This window comes from Cervus canadensis, chromosome 23, assembly GCF_019320065.1.
Source record: "Cervus canadensis isolate Bull #8, Minnesota chromosome 23, ASM1932006v1, whole genome shotgun sequence".
Lineage (NCBI taxonomy): Eukaryota > Metazoa > Chordata > Mammalia > Artiodactyla > Cervidae > Cervus > Cervus canadensis.
The window spans coordinates 40,061,905-40,079,873 of record NC_057408.1 but is presented as its reverse complement, the minus strand read 5'-3'; the positions used below and the strand labels follow the sequence as shown (position 1 = coordinate 40,079,873).

The window sequence follows — 17,969 nt, the reverse complement described above, 5'->3', positions numbered from 1 at the left end:
GTTAATTTCTTCTGTGCTGAAAAGTGATTCAGTTATACATATGTGTACATACTCTTTTCCATTATGGTTTATCACAGGATATTGAATATAGTTCCCTGTGCTATACAGTAGACCTTGTTGTTTATTCTGTATATAATAGTTTGCATCTGCTAATCCCAAACTTCTAATCCATCCCTCCCCACCCCGCCCTCCCCCTTGGTAAACACAAGTCTGTTCCTGTGAGTCTGCTCCTATTTTGTAGATAAGTTCATTTGTGTCATAGTTTAGATTCCACATATAATGGTATGCATTATTTGTTTTTCTCTTTCTGACTTAGTATGATCATATCTAGGTCCATCTGTGTTGCTACAAATGGCATTATTTCTTTTTTTTATGACTGAGTAGAACTCCATTATACATATGTACCACATCTTGTTTATCCATTCATCTGATGATTAACATTTAGGTTGTGTCTGTGAGTTGGTCATTGTAGATGTTGCTGCTATGAACACTGGGGAGAATGTATCTTTTTTAATTATAGCTTGTCTGGATATATGTCCAGGAGTGGGATTGATCATGCAATAACTATTTTTAATTGTTGAAGGAACCGCCATACTGTTCTCTATAGGGGCTGCACCAATTTACATTTCCACCTACAGTGTAGGAGGGTCCCCTTTTACCACACCCTCTCCAGCATTTGTGATTGGCCGATTTTTAAATGACGGTCATTCTGACTGGTATAAACTGACACCTCACTGTAGTTTTGATTTGCATCTCTGTAATAATTAATGATATTGAGCACATTTTCATATGCCTGTTGGCCATCTGTGTCTTCTTTGGAGAAAGTCTGCTTAGTTTTTCAGCCCATTTTTAAATTGGGTTATTTGCTTTTCTGTTCATAAGTTATATGAGCTGTTTGTATATTTAGAAAGTTAAGCCCCTCTCAGTTGCATTGTTTGCAGTATTTTCTCCAAGTCTGTAGGTTATCTTTTCATCTTATGGTTTCTCTTATTGTACAAAAGCTTGTAAGTTTGATTAGGTTCCACTTGTTTATTTCTGTTTTTATTTCTATTGTCTTGGGAGACTGACCTCAGGAAACATTGGTATGATTTATGTCAGAGAATATTTTGCCTATGTTCTCTTCTCTTAGTTTTATGGTGCCATGTTTTATATTTAAGTCTTGAAGTCATCTTGAGTTTATTTTTGTGTAAGGTGTGAGGATGTGTTCTAACTTCATTGATTTACATGTGGCTGTTGACTTTCTCAGCACAATTTGTTGAAGAGATTGTCTTTTTTCCACTGTATGTTTTTGCCTCTTCTGTTGGAGACTGACGGTAGGTTTTGTGGATTTAAATCTCTGGGCTCTCGGTAGGTTTTCTGGATTTAATCTCTGGGCTCTCTCTATTCTGTCCCATTGATCCATATGTCAGTTTTTGTGCCAGTACCATACTGTTTTAATTACTGTAGCTTTGTATGGACTTCCCAGGTGGCTCAGTGGTAAAGAATTTGCCTGCCAATGCAAGAAATGTGGGTTTGATCCCTGGGTCAGGAAGATTCCCTGGAGAAGAAAATGGCAACCCACTTCAGTATTCTTTTCCTGGAAAATTCCATGGACAGGGGAGCCTGATGGGCTACAGTCCATGGAGTCACAAAAGAGTTGGATACAACTCCATAACTATACAACAACAAGCTTTTCTGTATTGCCTGAAGTCTGGGAGCATTATGCCTTCAGCTATGTTCTTTTTCCTCAGGTTTACTTTGGCAATTCTGGGCCTTCTGTGATTCCAATAGGATTATTTGTTCTAGTTCTGTGGAAAATGTCATGAGTATTTCATAGGGATACTCATGACATGGGTAGATTGCTTTGGGTAGTATGGCCATTTTAACAACATTAATTCTTCCAATCCAAGAGCATGGGAGTATCCTTCTGTTTCTTTGAATCATCTTCAGTGTCCTTTATTAATGTTTTACAGTTCTCAGCATATAGGTCTTTCACTCCCTTGGTCACGTTTACTGCTAAGTATTTTATTTATTTATTTTTTTGATGCAATTAAAAGGGATTTTTTTTTTTACATTCCCTTTCTAATAGTTCATTGTTAAGTGTAAAGAAATGCAACAGATTTCCTAATATTCATCTTGTATCCTGCTACTTTGCTGAATTCATGTATCAATCTAGTAGTTTTTGTGTGGAGTCTTTAGGGTTTTCTATATATAGTATCATATCATCTGCATATAACGACAATTTTACCTCTTCTTTTCCAATTTGGGTATCTTTTATTTCTTTTTCCTGTTTGACTGCTGTAGCTAGGACTTCCAATACTATCTTGAATACAGTTTGCATCCTTGTCCTATTCCAGGATTTAGTGGGAAGGCTTTCAGCTTTTCATAGTTGAGTATTATATTGGATGTGGGATTGTGATAAATAACTTTTATCATATTGAAAAGTATCTTCCCTCTATACTCACTTTGGTAAGAGTTTTTATTGTGAATGGATGCTGAATTTTATTAAATGCTTTTTGTGCATCTATTGAGTCATCATGTGGTTTTTGTCTTTTGTTATGTGGTATATAATACTGATTAATTTGCATACATTGAACCATCCTTGTGACCCCGGGATGAATCCAACTTGGTTGTGGTGTTATGATCTTTTCTTGTGTTGTTGGATTCAGGGTTTGCTAATATTTTGTTGAGAATTTTTGCATATATATTCACCAGAGATAATGGCATGTAATTTTCTTTTCTGGTACTGTCTTTGTCTGGCTTTGGTATCAGAGTGATGGTGGCTTCATAGAATGTCTTTAGGAGGGTGCTTTCCACTTCAGTCTTCTGGGGGAGTTTGAGAAGGATCAGCATGAGTTCTCCTCTGTATGTTTGGTAGAATTCACATGTGAAATCATCTGGTCCTGGACTTTTGTTTATAGGGAGTTTTTAAATTACAGATGTCATTTCACTTCTGGTGACTGGTCTGTTCCAATTATCTATTTCTTTTTGATCCAGTGTTGGTGGGCTGCCTATTTCTAGAAACGTGTCCATTTCTTCTAGATTGTTGAATTTATTGGCATATAATTGTTCACAGTATTCTCTTATGGTTTCTTAGAATTTTTTTGGTATTGGTTATTTCTCCTTCTTCATTTCTTATTTTGTATATTTGGGTCCTTGCTCCTTTCTTCTTGGCGAGCCTGGCCAGAGGTTTGTCAAGTTTGTTTATTCCTCAATGAAGCAACTCTTTGTTTTGTTGATCTTTTTTCTATTTATAAAAAAAAAATCTTTATTTCCTCTCTGATCTTTATTATTCCCTCCCTTCCTTCTGCTCACTTTAGGTTTTGTTTGCTCTTTTTCTAATTCCTTTAGGTGGTAGGTTAGGTTGTTTGAAATTTTTCTTATGTTTTGAGAAAGGCATGTACCACTATGAATTTTATTCTAAGAACTGCTTTTGCTGTATCCCATAGATTTTGTTTGGTTTTGCTTTTATTGTCATTTATCTCAAGGTATTTTTTGATTTCCTGTTTGATTTTGTTGTTGACTCACTGGTTTTTAGTAGCATGTTGATTCCATGTAATCAATTTTCTTATTTTTCTGTAGTTGATTTCTAGTTTCATGCTGTTATGGTCTGAGAAAAGGCTTAGATATTATGATCAGAAATAATTTCTATACTCTTTTAGTTTATTGAGGCTTGTTTTGTGGCCTAGTATGTGGTCGATCCTAGAAAGTGTTCCCTGTATACTATACTAAAAAAGAATGTGTAGTGTCTTTTTGGAAATAACGTCCTGAAATATCAATTAAATCTAACTGTTGTATCCTTTAGGATCTATGCTGCCTTACTGATTTTCTGTTTAGAAGATCTATTGATTGAGTGGGTGTTAAAGTCTCCTGTTATTGTATTCCCATCAGTTTCTCCCTTTATGTCCTTTGGTATTTGTCTATGTATTTGGATGCTCCTACATTGGGTGCAAATATTTTGATAAGTGTAATATACTCTTCTTGTACTGATTGCTTTATCATTATATAGTGTCCTTTAACTTTCTTTATGGCCTTTGTTTTAAAATCTATTTGGTCTGATACGAATAATGTGATCCCCATTTTCATTTCCATTTGCATAAGATATCTTATTCCACCCCCTCATCTTCAGTATATGTGTGTCCTTGGCCTTAAAGTGGGTCTCTTGTAAGGAACATTTGTAGGCTCTTGTTTCATATATTTTACTCCAGTCTATCACTCCCTTGCTGCCATCCATAGTCATCTTTCTTTTTGGCGTCTTGGTTGCTGCACACAGGCTTTCTCTAGTTGTTGTGTGCCGGCTACTCATTGCAGTGGTTTCTCTTGTTGCAGAGCACAGGCTCCAGGCGCATGGGTTTCAGTAGTTGCAGTGCATGGGCTCAGTAGTTGTGGGATCCTCCTAGACCAGGCATCAAACCAATGTCCTTTGCATTGAAAGGTGGATTCCCAACCACTGGACCACCAGAGAAGCCCTCCCTTGTCTTCTAATTGCAGCATTTAATCCAGTGACATTTAAAATAATTATTGATAGATATGTATCTATTGCCACTTAAAACCTTATTTTCCAGTTGATATTTGTATTTTTTTTTTTCTTTTTGTAGTTTATGATTTCCCTTTACATTACGCTTGTGTTCTCTCCTTTTGGGTTTTTGTAAATCTACTGAATGTTTCCATTTGTTGTTATCTTGTTTTTCAAGTAGTTTAACCCCTTCCTACATCAACTTGCTTTAGACTGGTAGTCATATACCTCAAACACATTCTAAAAATATTTACATTTTATTTCTCTCCTCCCCCCACATTTTATGATTTTGATGTCCTCTTTAACATCTTCATGTTTATCCTTTTGCTATTCATTGTGGTTGTCATTGCTTTCACAAAAACTTTCTGATCTTTAAAAAAATCTGTGTACTGGCTTATTTAAGTGATTTACTTTTCCAATTGTGATTTCCTCTTTCCTATATATTCTTGCCTCTTTTCTATTTAGAGAAGACCATTCATTATATCTTTTAGGATAGATTTAGTATTGCTATATTCTTTTAGTTTTTGTTCTGCTGAGAAATTCTTTGTCTTCTAAATGATAATTTTACAGGGTAGAGTATCCTAGGTTGCGTATTTCCCTCATGTTGCTATCTCCTCTGGCCTGCAAATGTTTCTGTAGAGAAATCGGCTGATAAACTAATGGGGGTTCCCTTGTAATTAAATCTTTGTTTCTCTGTTACTGCCTATTCAGAATCCTCTTTTTAACTTTTGCCATTTCTATTATATCTTGGTGTAGGTCTGTTTGGGTTCATCTTATTTGGGACCCTTTATGCCTCCTATACCTGGATATCTGTTCCTTCTTTAGGTTTGAGAAGTTTTCTCAAACTTTCTCCAAATAAATTTTTCCATAATTTCTCCAAATAAAATTTCAATCCCCCTTTCTCTTTTTCCTCCTTTTGGGATCTCTATTATACATAGATTGGCATGCTTTATATTTTCCCATAGGTTTCTTACTTTGCTTTCATTTAAAATTTTTCATTTGGCTTCTTCTGAGTGGGCGATTTCCATTATTCTGTATTCCAGAATATTTATTCATTCTTCATTATGCAATCTACTATTCATTGCCTTTAGCTGAGGTTTCACCTCAGCAAATGAGTTTTCTAATTTTTTTTCACTCCTCTTTAAAGCTTTATAGCTTTACCGTAATCTGAATTCCAATTGATAACTCTTCTTAATTTCTTCAGTATTTTCACGATCTCCTTTTAACTTGGTGTCTATGAGACTGAAGAGTTTCACTGTTGGTTCTTTCAGGGGGAATTCTACTGATCTTTTAATTGGGAGTGTTTCCTCTGTTTCTTCATTTTTACTTATATTTCTCTTACTCTATGAATTTAGGAGAAATAATTATCTACCATGGGCGTGGAGGGCTATTTGTATGTGGGAACATCCTTGTGTAACCTGTGTAGGGTTGATATTTTTGGTGCAAGGGCTGTTTTTAGCATGCATGCCTGTTGCCTCTTTGCTCAGTGTTGCTGGCAGTAGAGTAGAATCGATTCTTCCAGCTCAACTCCTGAAAACCCCTTCTCTCAGCTTTCAAACAATGTATTTTATGATCACCCTTAGTTTAGGCAGCTGTGTAGGGCACTCATTCTGTAGGGTGGCCACATCCTGCTGTGACATCTGGCAGCACCGTGACCTAGCCCTACCCATGCCTAATGGAATCAGCCAAGGCAACTTCTCAGCTTTAGTATTTCTAGAGAGGTTTTCCTAGGAATTTGAGTTTCTTGCTGTGCATCTGTAGCCTTGGAACCACGTGTGGCGTTTTTATAGATACTCTCTAGTTCTACAAAGTCCCCAGGTCTCCCATGAAAGGATTACATATTATTGGGGTCCATAGGTGGCCGAACATTTCTGTAGTTCTTGGTTTACGACGATTACAATTTTGGCTCCACAGCTAGTTAACTGTAACATATAGCTTATCAAGTAGACATTTTAAAACTCAGATGAAAAGAAGGTTTTGTTACTTTTAAACCCAGTAAGGTTCCTGGGATATCTTAAAAAACTAGGAAAATGAAACTCACAGGCACTTTGGGAAGGCAGGTATGACTGTCCCCTGTCCAGGTGCCAGGAGTCTCTGCTGGCCTGGCTGTGGAGGTAGATGTCCTTGTCCCCATCAGTTTCCATGACTCTCTGGGGAGCCTTTATACCTTAGGTAAGGAAGGACAGAGGAAATAACCTCCAGAAACTTATTTTCTAGCTGACCCTAAAAAAAGAATCCATCTCCTATCGAGGTATTGCTACTACTTACTTAATGCTTACCACGTGCCAGGGAATACTGCCAAGTACTTTGCACAATACAATAATGCAAGGAAGATGTTATTATTAAGTCTTGCAGGAACTGACTCAAGAAGTGAAATATTTTTCCCAAGCTATGAAACTGCTAAGGGGCAGGGGGAGGATGAAAAGCCACGTGTGCTCTTAGATGCGATGCTCTGTGCCTCTATCTATCTATCACATAGTGTGGCAGATCACTCCTCTCTGCTTCTGGTGAAATTCCTCTGAGAGGGGAAATGAAGACTCAGGGTCGTTGGGGTCTCCTTCCACCTTCTCATCAGGTGCTCAGCCTGTCTGAAACAGATTCAGATGCTCCAAATCACCTCTGTGTAGCCAGTCAGTCTTTTTAAGCACCTACTGAACTCAGTCCAGTGTGGAATCTGGATTAAATTCATCCTTTCTGTCTTATTTTCCTCACGCATCAGTAACACAGTGTGCTCCATTACAGGAACTTTATTTAAAATGAATGAAAATCTTATAACTGTGGATGTATGCTACCAATCCATCTTATGACTCAATCCCCACATCCTGCTTCTCAAATGTCAAGGGGGCCATTCCAAAGGTTAACAAATTCTCCATCCATACTGCAGTAAAACTTGCTTTAAACAAGTGGTTTATAACCTAGAGCTCCTTTTAGGATATTCCTTTCATGAATCTTAGGAATCACTGTAATGTTAACATCCAACCAAGAGTGAATGCATTTTTTTCCCCCCTATTACTAAAGACAGGAAGAGGATATTAATTAATCCCTGGGTTCTGGGGTCCTCAGGTTTGATACTATTGCACAGGTAGCTATAGACAAGTTGTGATCCTGTAGTTCTGATACTGATTTGTGATTCATCACATAAACCAGAATAGTCTGAAAGTCAAACATTCTATTTCTTGAATTTCAAGCAGTGTCAAGCTTTCTCATCACTGCTCTCCAAAATGGCATCTTCCAAAGAGGTTTAAAAAAAGACAGCTCTTGAAGACTGTCACTTATAGAGTGTATCTGGGTAAATATATTAGACATTATCAGCCAACAGCCAGAAAATTAAAATTATGGAATGAGGGCCACAATGTCATGAAATAAGAGGATGTGTTTAGAACATAGGAAACAACTAAGGATAACCCACTTAAGTGGAACTGTCAGGTCATTCTGATTTGAGGGCACTTGGCACAGTTTTACAGAGAAGGCAATGGCACCCCACTCCAGTACTCTTGCCTCGAAAATCCCATGGATGGAGGAGCCTGGCAGGCTGCAATCCATGGGGTCGCTAAGAGTCGGACACGACTGAGCGACTTCTCTTTCCCTTTTCACTTTTATGCATTGGAGAAGGAAATGGCAACCCACTCCAGTGTTCTTACCTGGAGAATCCCAGGTACAGGGGAGCCTGGTGGGCTGCCGTCTATGGGGTCGCACAGAGTCAGACACGACGAAGTGACTTAACACCAGCAGCTAAGCAGGCACAATTTTAAGAAATGAGAATGTCAGCCCTCAGCAAGCTGGGCAAGTCCCCAGCTTGGGCTTGTCTGCAGCAATTTTAAAGCACAGAAGTGGCCGCATCTCTTCTGTGCCTGGAACCAGGAGCTCTTTACTCCTCCCTTGGATGTTCCAGTTAGGGAGGGGAAAAGATTTTTATTCCTGGGAAAGAGAAGCAGCAGGTTTTTGTGCTTAAAGAAGAAAACCTTTGTATTCAACAATCATTACAAAGATACAGGGGTCTCTAACCCACAGGCCATGGACCACTTAAAGAGAAAAACCTTTGTATTTGATGATCATTACAAAGATACAGGCCAGAGCAGGAATCGGGCTGTACAGGAGGGGAGCGGTGAGTGAAACAGAAACCACCCCCTGACTAACCCTGGTCTGTGGAAAAATTGTCCTCCATGAAATCCAGTCCCTGGTATCAAAAAGGTTGGGAACTGCTGGACTAGAGCATAATTCTAAGTAGCCACATCAAGTACAAAGTACATTAACAGGGTTAAACTGATTACCCCTCCACTGAGGATTTTCTGTTTGGCCCCACAGCCTAGTTTCCCATTCCAGAATATGGGCAGGAAAATGGTCAAAAAATTAACTTGGATGATGATGGAACTGCAGCTCACTGTTGGAAACACAGCAAGTGTTACTGTTGAAGGAGAAAATTTTTTTCAGAATTTTTTTACAGAAACAAAGACCATCAAAATGTGGAGAAATAGTGCAGATATTTGCTGTAACTCAGGGGGCTTCCCTGGGGGCTCCATTGGTAAAAAGTCTACCTGCAATGCAAGAGACTTGGGTTGGGAAAATTTCCTGGAGAAGGAAATGGCAACACACTCCAGTATTTTTGCCTGGGGAATTCCATGGACCGAGAAGCCTGGTGGGCTATAGTCCATGGGGTCAAAAGAGTTGGACGTGCTTAGTGACTAAACAACAACAAAGGCCCCTGAAGCAGGTGGTGAAGAAAAAGAAACGGCAAGGCTGACACTCCCTGCAGGGAGCCACTGTCCCTGTAGATCTTAGTAAGACCAGGCCACTGGACTGTTGCCAAGAGGTCACTCACCAGTTGCCAGCTTTGTTTCTTTTTATAAGGAGGATATGCCTTCTTTGACTCTGTTCTGCTACTCCAGTATCTTCTGTTCCTGAAGACCTGATGGGATTTGTCACTTTCCCAGATAACGCCTTACTTGAAAATGGCCTCACGGGAAAGCTTATTACCATCTTTAGTTATTAGAAGGATAGCTGTGAGACACGTGGCCCATCTCTCTCTCTGGACACACCCCACTGTCACTATCCAAAGGAGTTTTATTTAATTCTGTGGGAGCACTTGAATTTATGCCCCATTAAAGTTCTCTTTTAAAAACTACAAGTTGAAGCCACATCTAACAGTCATGACATTCTCTGGATCCCACGCACATCCTAAAACTGGAAAACCTGTTTCATGGCCACAGAACCAATAAAATATATGACTTCATTCGAAATGCATGATTCTTAAAAAAGGAAAATAAAGTAATTTCTGGTGTTTATAAAACGTCTTTATGATTGGAGCATTCTATATAAACACTGAATATGCTCTAAGAAGGTTCTCTTATGTCGTAAGAAATTACAGCTTAGACTGGAGTCCCAAACCTTTCATTCTGCTGTGAGATTTGCTTTCAGTTTCAAATTTAACTCGACATTTTTCTTTTAGGACCAAGGTCAAGATAGGGCCTCTTAATATTTATGCTCTTACTCATCTTCCATTAGCCACAGTGAAAACAAGCATCGCCAGTTTCCTACCTCAAGACTTGGTTACATAAATAACTGGGTGTGACCATACTGGATGAGTCAACCAGTTAGTCAACAAACAGGACTCCCATTATGTGCCAGGTGGGAGCAGAGTTCTACAGGAAAAGTTCATGTGATCACGTTCCCGTTGAAGAGAAGGACTCTAAGCTTCAAGCAACATCAAATATACAGCTAGGCTGAGACAGTCCTGTAACTTCCTGAAGTACTTGCTCAGAGTACTTTACCTCTTACTTACCTCCCCTTACCTCTGACCTGTTTTGAGGAATACCATCCGACATGAATAAAAGAACCAAGGACTCTGACTCCACCAAGAATTCCCCCAAATATTCCACACCCTCTTCCGGGTACAGGGATCTCTGGGCTTCTGCCTTAGTATGTGCGTGCTAGTCAAGTCCGACTCTTGAGACCCCATGGTCTGTAGCCTTCCAGGGCCCCCTGTCCACGGAATTTTCCAGGCAAGAGTACTGGAGTGGGTTGCCATTTCCTTCTCCAGGGGATCTTCCCCTTGATCAGGAAGGGATTCTGATTCACGTGTACACCCTCAGCTCATCTGAAATCCCGTGATCCCTATGAAGGCTTCTCCTGCCCAATCAGAAATTTTTCTTCTCTGAACTCTCCTCTACATGACCTGTGTATACCTCCCACATTTTAACCTCCATAGTCGTCCTCTCTTTTCATTTGTTACCTTCCCTACAAAAGGGGAAGCTACTGGAGTCCAAAATCATTATTTCTGGGGTTACTGATGGTGATTCTTCCAGCATGTGTAGCATGGGACCCAGTAACTCCATGGTTTGAAGCAAAGATTTACACAGCCCGTTCATGCCAGAGGGGTGCCATGAGGCCACCTGGTGGGAGCAGAGTGGACAGGACTATGGGGAGAACCCCAGCCCTCCGATCTGATGGGTTTTGACTGTAATTCTTCTATTTATTGTGGTTCATATAAGTTTTCCTTTAAAAAAGAAGGATTCTGCTAGAGATAGAAAAAAAGGAAACCACTGCCATAGATACTATCAAATAAATGAACAGAATTATATCTGATGACTCGAGCACTTTTTCCCTTCAGATATAATGAAATCCATGATAAAAAAAGTGAGGCAAGAAGGTTCAGAGTGCCCGTCAATCAAAGAACATGGTCAAAACAGAGGCCCTTTCTCCTATCCTATATGATCTTTTTCCATTACAATTTGACAGATGCCTCCTCAAGCTTTGAGTGAGCTGTGTTTGAGGTGGTGAACAAAACCACGTTGGCCTCTGGGTCTGTGTATGTGCGTGTGTGAGCACACACACCTGTGACACTCTGATCTCAATGCGTGTGGGTGAGTACACCCATGACGCTCTGATTTCAATGAGCGTGCATGAGCACACCCATGATGCTCTGATTTCAATGAGCGTGCGTGAGCACACCCATGATGCTCTGATCGCAATACATGTGTGTGAGCACACCCATAGCACTCTGATCTCAATGCATGTGGGTGAGCACACCCATGACACTCTGATCTCAATATGTGTGTGTGAGCACACCCATGGCACTCTGATCTCAATGAGTGTGTGAGCACACCCATGATGCTTTGCTCTCAATGTGTGTGCGTGAGCACATCCATGACACTCTAATCTCAATGTAACTTCGAAGAGAGAGTTACAAATGATGCTGACAGATGTCTCTTGATCCTCCTCCCCCACCAAATAAATCTATTCCTTCAGTCTAAGTGGTGCTAATATCCACTCTGCTGCTCAGGCTACACATCTCAGAGTGTCTCCTGATTTCTCTCCTTCACTACCCACGCCCAATTTATCAGTAATACTGCTAGTTGCATCTCTGAAATGTTCCCAAGCAGCTCATTTTTCCCTGCCATCTGCTGCTACCGATGGCTGGAGCTCAGGGCATCATCATTCCATACCTGTTACCAAGTTCATACCTTTTCTCTGCTCAGCCTTCTGCTTTTTCCTCCCTATTTTCTGTTCTCTAGGCAGCATATTTACACTTCTCCTAATAAAACTCTCTTAAAAGAGTTTCTCAGGAAGATCCCCTGGAGGAGGAAATGGCAACCCACTCCAGTATTCTTGCCTGGGAAATACCATGGACAGAGAAGCCTGGTGGGCTATAGAGTCCATGGGGTCGCAAAGAGTCAGACATGATTGAGCAACTAACACACACACATACACACATGTTTCTCATCAAACATAAAGTTAAACTCTTAACTCCCAACTGGTTAAAAAAAAAAAAAAAAAGAACACCAAGTATTTCTATTTCACTCCAAATTCAGCAAATTGCTCATTCTCATCACCTTGCATTGGGGAGTTTTCCTTTCTTTAAGAAAGAAAGTAAATTAGCAGAGGACTGAGCAAAGAGACAGAAGAATTGGCCCATCACCCCCAAAACAGAAAGGACTTACGGCTTCAGATTTGGGAGGCACTGGAGGCGGAGGTAGGGTGATCTCTGCAGACTTCACCGCTGCACCCAGCGCTCCGGGCACAGGAAGGGGAGCGGTTGCACACTTGGACCGGACAGAACCTCGAAACTGGTCACATCTGCTCTTCTCACTCAGCGAGCGAGTGAGAGGCTGATGGCTGGGCTTGCCTTCCTCCAGCCACAGCTCTTCATAAGGAAGTTCCGACTTCCCTGCCATGCCTGCAGATTCCTCACCAGCTTCTGGGAAAAGGTAGTCGCTCCCGCTGTCCCCCGAGTCCTGATAGGGTAGGATGTCGTGAGGAAAGGGGGCCCACTCTCCCCCCAGGTCCCTGCAGCCGTGGAGGTTCACCTCGCTGTTGCCATGGAGATTGTTGCCATACACACAGACCGAGAGCCGGTGGAAGGACTGGGTGAGCTCATCGCGAGCGTAGCTAAGGGAACTGGGCACGTGGTTGTGGCCGGCGCACCGGCCCTTCTTGGGGCTCTTACAGTCCTCGTTCCAGTCGGTCTTCACGTCGCGGACCGCCCGTGAATACTCATCGATGTCGAACTGCTCTTGGCAGATCCCCAGCCAGTGATGGACCAGGGTTTCGGGCCATCCCTCTCCCTTGACCAGGTGCTCCGGGAGGCTGAACTTCGGGACGCTCAGGTGCAGAGGGAAGTGCATCGGGAGAACCTTATTGTTCCGCAGCACACAGCAGACCACCACGGTCTTGGTCTGGATGTTCACAAACTTGTAGCGGTGCCCCTCGCGGATGAAGTGCAGGTCGTACGGGTTCCTGGGCGGCGGGCTGGGCACGGTCACGTTCACGGGCAGCCTGGTTTTCTCCACGATGTTGCGGATGGTATGCTCGCCCTCCTGCATTTGAAGCTCCAGGGGGCTGCGGGTGCTAAACCTGCCCTTGCACTGGAACGGGAGGCTGATGCTCTCGTTGGTCCGGTGATTCATGCAAATGAGGCAGGGCATTTTGCCTTTTCCCAGTTTGCTGATGGAATTGAGTTTCCCAATCTTTTTGAAGATGGTGTTGAGTCGTGACTTCTCCTTGAAAGTCTTTGCATAAAGGATTTCTGCCTGGCCCATTAGAGTGAGTTCATCCCCCGTACACAGGGTGATGTTGTAAACTTCGGTGTCTTCATTGCATTCACCCGAAGCAACCTACGATAGGATAAATCAAATTTCAGGGTTGTTTTCTTTAGTTTATTCGCATGGAGAAGTAGAAAACTTGATATTAAGATATAGATGTGCATGCACAAAGGAAAATGCTGTTTTAATACTAAATTTAGACACTCCATTTCTCCTATAACATTTATGTGGTTAACAATAATAGGATGATGTTAGTTTAGACTTTTAAAAACACCTTTTTTTTTTTTTCCCCCTGAAGAACAAGGTACCTTGTATTCCTTAGTAAAATTTTGGGAAATACAGAAGAAAAATATAAGAAGAAAATAACACCCATGAGTCTGATGACTATGGTTAATGGTTTGATAAACATCCTTCTAGTTTTTTTTCCTATGTATTCTACCATGCAGATAATTATTTTGGGAGTTTAATTTTATCATTGTATCTTTTTCAATTATACAAACACTTCCATAAATACTAATGTAGAAAATACCTTTTGAACTACTAAAATTCTACTAATTTTTTACCTTTAAAGTTTTGCTAATTTTATTAAATTTTCTAAAGTTGGGACAAAGGATTTAAGAAATGTCTCAGTTCTCCTATTCTTTTATTATACAAACTACTCACATTCATCAGAAGAATTATTAGAAAATACAGATACAAAAATGAGCAAAGTCTATACGACCTAACCAGTCACTAAAGATAACCTGCTAACAATTTTATAAAAATGGAAAGAAAAGACAAGATGGCAGAGTAGAAGGATGTGAGTGCAACTTCTTATGAAAACACCAAAATCACACCTAACTGCTGAAAAACCATAGGCCAGAAAAACCACCCAAACACTGGTTCATATATACACTGGAATACTACTCAGCCATTAAAAGAAATGAAATAATGCCATTTACAGCAACATGGATAGACATGGAAATTATCATACTAAATGAATTATCATATGATATCACTTATACATGGAATCTAAAAAAAAAAAACCCTAACACAAATGAACTTATTTATAACACAGAAACAGACTTAAAGAACGAACTTATGGTTACCAGTAGGGAAGGGCTGGGGGTGAGGGGTTGGTCAATTGGGGGGGGTTCAGATTGACATGTGTACACTGCTATATTGAAAATGGATAACCAACAAGGACCTACTATACAGCACAGGGAACTCAGCTCAATATTCTGCAATAACTTAAGTGGGAAAAGAACTTAAAAAAGAGTAGATAGCATGTATATGTACAATTTAATCATTCTGCTGTACACTTAAAAGTAACACAAAATTGTTAATCAACTATTTTAATATAAAAATTAAAAATTCTTGAGTGATGTTTTAAGCAAAACTAATTTTACTATGCTTATTGCACCACTCAAACTCAAAAATTTAAATTCCTGTTCTAAAAAAAGAAACAAGTGTATTAGTCTATCTCAGGGATATTTATCAATATACATACAATTTTACTGCTATGCTTCTCACTGTAATTTGTCCATTTTACTCTTTGTATACTCCATTAATATTAATACTGACCTAACATATTCCATTATATATGGATATGCCTTCATTTATTTGACCAATTCCCTACTGTTAGGCAGATGGGATTTCCCAATTTTTAACAATTATAAATAGTACTGCAATGAACATTTCACACTTTATTTCCTTAGGATAAAGTCTCAGAAACAGAATGCATGAACAAAGCTGTGTATATATTTGAAAGGTCTAATATGTGTTGCCTATTGTATTGGGTTGGCCAAAAAGTTTGTTCAGGTTTTTCTGTAAGATGTAATGAAAAACCCAAATGAACTTTTCGGCCAGCCCAATACTTCAGGTGTGTTATGTGTGTGTGTGTGTGTGCTAAATCGGGAGTGTTACACATATTCATATTTCTACTTTATGAGCTTGTTTCCCCATACCCATGCTGACTAGGTTTAATGCCTACCAGTATTAAAGGTAAAGCATGTAACCTGCATTTATTTATGCTTGTGAAAATTTTTTGGTATTTATCAGGCTATTTAGAGTTTTTCTTTTGTGAACTGTCTCCTCCTATCCCTCACCCATTTTTCTACTGTGATGGTTGTCTTTTCAAGATTTATATATCTATTCATGGTTACACTGGGTCTTGTCTGCTGTGCATGGCCCTTCTCTAGTTGCAGTGAGCAGGGGCTACACTTTGTTGCGGTGCTTGGGCTCCTCATTGCGGTGGCTCCTCTTGTTGCCAGACCACAGGCTCCAGTAACTAAGGCATTTGGGCTCAGTAGTTGTGGTGGACTTAGCTGCCCCAAGGCACATGGCTCTTCCTGGACCAGGGATGAACCTGTGTCCCCTACACTGGCAGGCAGACTCTTAACCACTGGACCACCAGGGAAGCCCTGTGATGGTCATCTTATTGACTTCTTTTTATGCAATGTGAATGTCGTTTATGCTATATATTTCCTAATATGTTGCCTGAATTTCAATTCTATGGTTTAAGTATTAGGTTTTTTTTGGTTGTTTTAATGTAGCAAACATTGTAAAAGATTTCCTTTCTGAGTTCAATCTTGGGTGTTCTGCTCCTCCTTGTTGAGTAGATACAGATCAGTGGTTCGATGGAGGTGTGCTTTTGTCCCCTCCCCCACCTCCCTGGGTGTCCTGAGACATTCCAGATTGCCATGACTGTGAGGGTGCTATTTACATCTAGTGGAGAGAGACAAAGAATGGTGCTAAAAATGCTTACAAGGCACACGACAGCCCCCAGAGCAAAGATTCATCCAGTCCAATTTTCACGAGTGCTGAGGCTGAGAAATGCTGATATCATTAACCAATTTTTTCTTCTGCTATTTTGATGGTTTCATTTATTAAATATTTATTTAACTTATTTACATAAAATTTACTTGGATTATTTAAGATAGGGCTCTAATTTCTTAAATTGCTAACCTAATGTCCAGTACATTTCCAAATAGCCATCCCTTTCATCTCAGATTTGAAGTGCCACATTTATCATATATTAAATTTATAAAACACATACATTCAAATGCATACATATATTTTTTCCTAATGACCTTTCTGCCTATTTTCACATCATAACAATGTTGTTTTAATTTCTATATCCTTATCATACATTTTGAGATCTGATAACAACAGCCCTCACTTGCGGTTATTCTGACTCAAAGTTTTTGGATAGAAAGAGAAAAGAGAATCAAAGTTAAAAGTCAAGTAACAGACTGAGAGAAAATATTTCCAGTGTATATCACAGAAAAGGAACTAATATTCTTAATACATAAACAGCTCTTTATAAAATGACCCCAAACCCTCCAGAAAGACAGAAATGTCATGAAAAATCAACCCACTAAAAAGATGCATAATGGAAAAGATGCATCTATGGAAAGATGTTCAACTTCTCTCACAACCAGAGAAGTGGCAACTACAATTACACTGAGATATCATTTCTCACCTTGAATACTGATAAATATTCAGAAGCTTGACACTACACTCAGTTGGTAAAGCTATGGGGAAATAGGCACTCTAGTTCATAGCTGGTGGAAATGCAACATAGTACAAGCCCAGAGGCAGGGAATTTGGCAATATTTAATCAAACTATTCATGCATTTATCCTTCCACTCAGCAATGCTACTTTTAGGAATTTACCCCAAAGATATTTCTCCAACAGTATGAAAATACACATGTACAAGGTTATTCACTATAGCATTATTTGTGTTTGTAAAAAATATTGGAATCTATTTAAGTGCCCAAACATCAACAATTGATTGAATAAACTAAGGTACACACATGAACTGATGTTATGTGAGAAAGAAAGAGGTTAGTTAGTTCAATGAATCGGTATGGAATGACTTCCAGAATAGACTAAGTTTAAAAAAAAAAAAAGCAAAGAACATGCAAATGTATAAGGTATACCACCATCTTGTTTAAGAAAGAAGGAAAAGTAGTATACATATATTTTTGCCTTTTTTTTTTTTAAAGGAACATAAGAAAAATAAACCAGAAAACAATGCAATTGGTTACTTCTAGGAGGGAGGGGAGTGAGGAACCTGGGGGAAGGGACAGGGCAAGTGACACCTCTATGAGTAAACCATGCTATTGAGTTTCGACTGTTAGAAAGTGGGCCAATGGTCTACATATTAAAAAGAATAATAATAAAATTAACAAGAAATTAAACAAAAACTGAATGCAAATGGAAATAGATGAACCCAACTGTATTTCAAATGAATAAACTAATAGCCCTGGAGACAGAGAAATAATCAAAGTGACTGTGGAACACTATATAGTGCCAGTAGGGAAAACAAAAGACCGACCAAAATTGTGTTCTTTTTAGTAGATTTGTTTTGCATGGAGGTATAGGGACAGTGAATCTCAAACTACTTTACATGTGTTGTAGGATTGAACAAATGAGTAAATGTGTCCGTAGT

At 39.6% G+C, this 17,969-nt stretch overlaps 1 protein-coding gene across 4 annotated transcripts in view; it reads right to left on the bottom strand.

The window, feature by feature from the left end:
- Positions 1–17,969, bottom strand: part of GAREM1 (GRB2 associated regulator of MAPK1 subtype 1) — a 223,044-nt gene that overhangs the window by 15,258 nt on the left and 189,817 nt on the right. For all 4 annotated transcript variants that reach the window (XM_043443677.1, XM_043443678.1, XM_043443679.1 and 1 more), the window contains one exon: positions 12,433–13,605. In XM_043443677.1, coding sequence (XP_043299612.1) covers positions 12,433–13,605 — 1,173 coding nt within the window. The remainder of the gene's footprint in view (positions 1–12,432; positions 13,606–17,969) is intronic.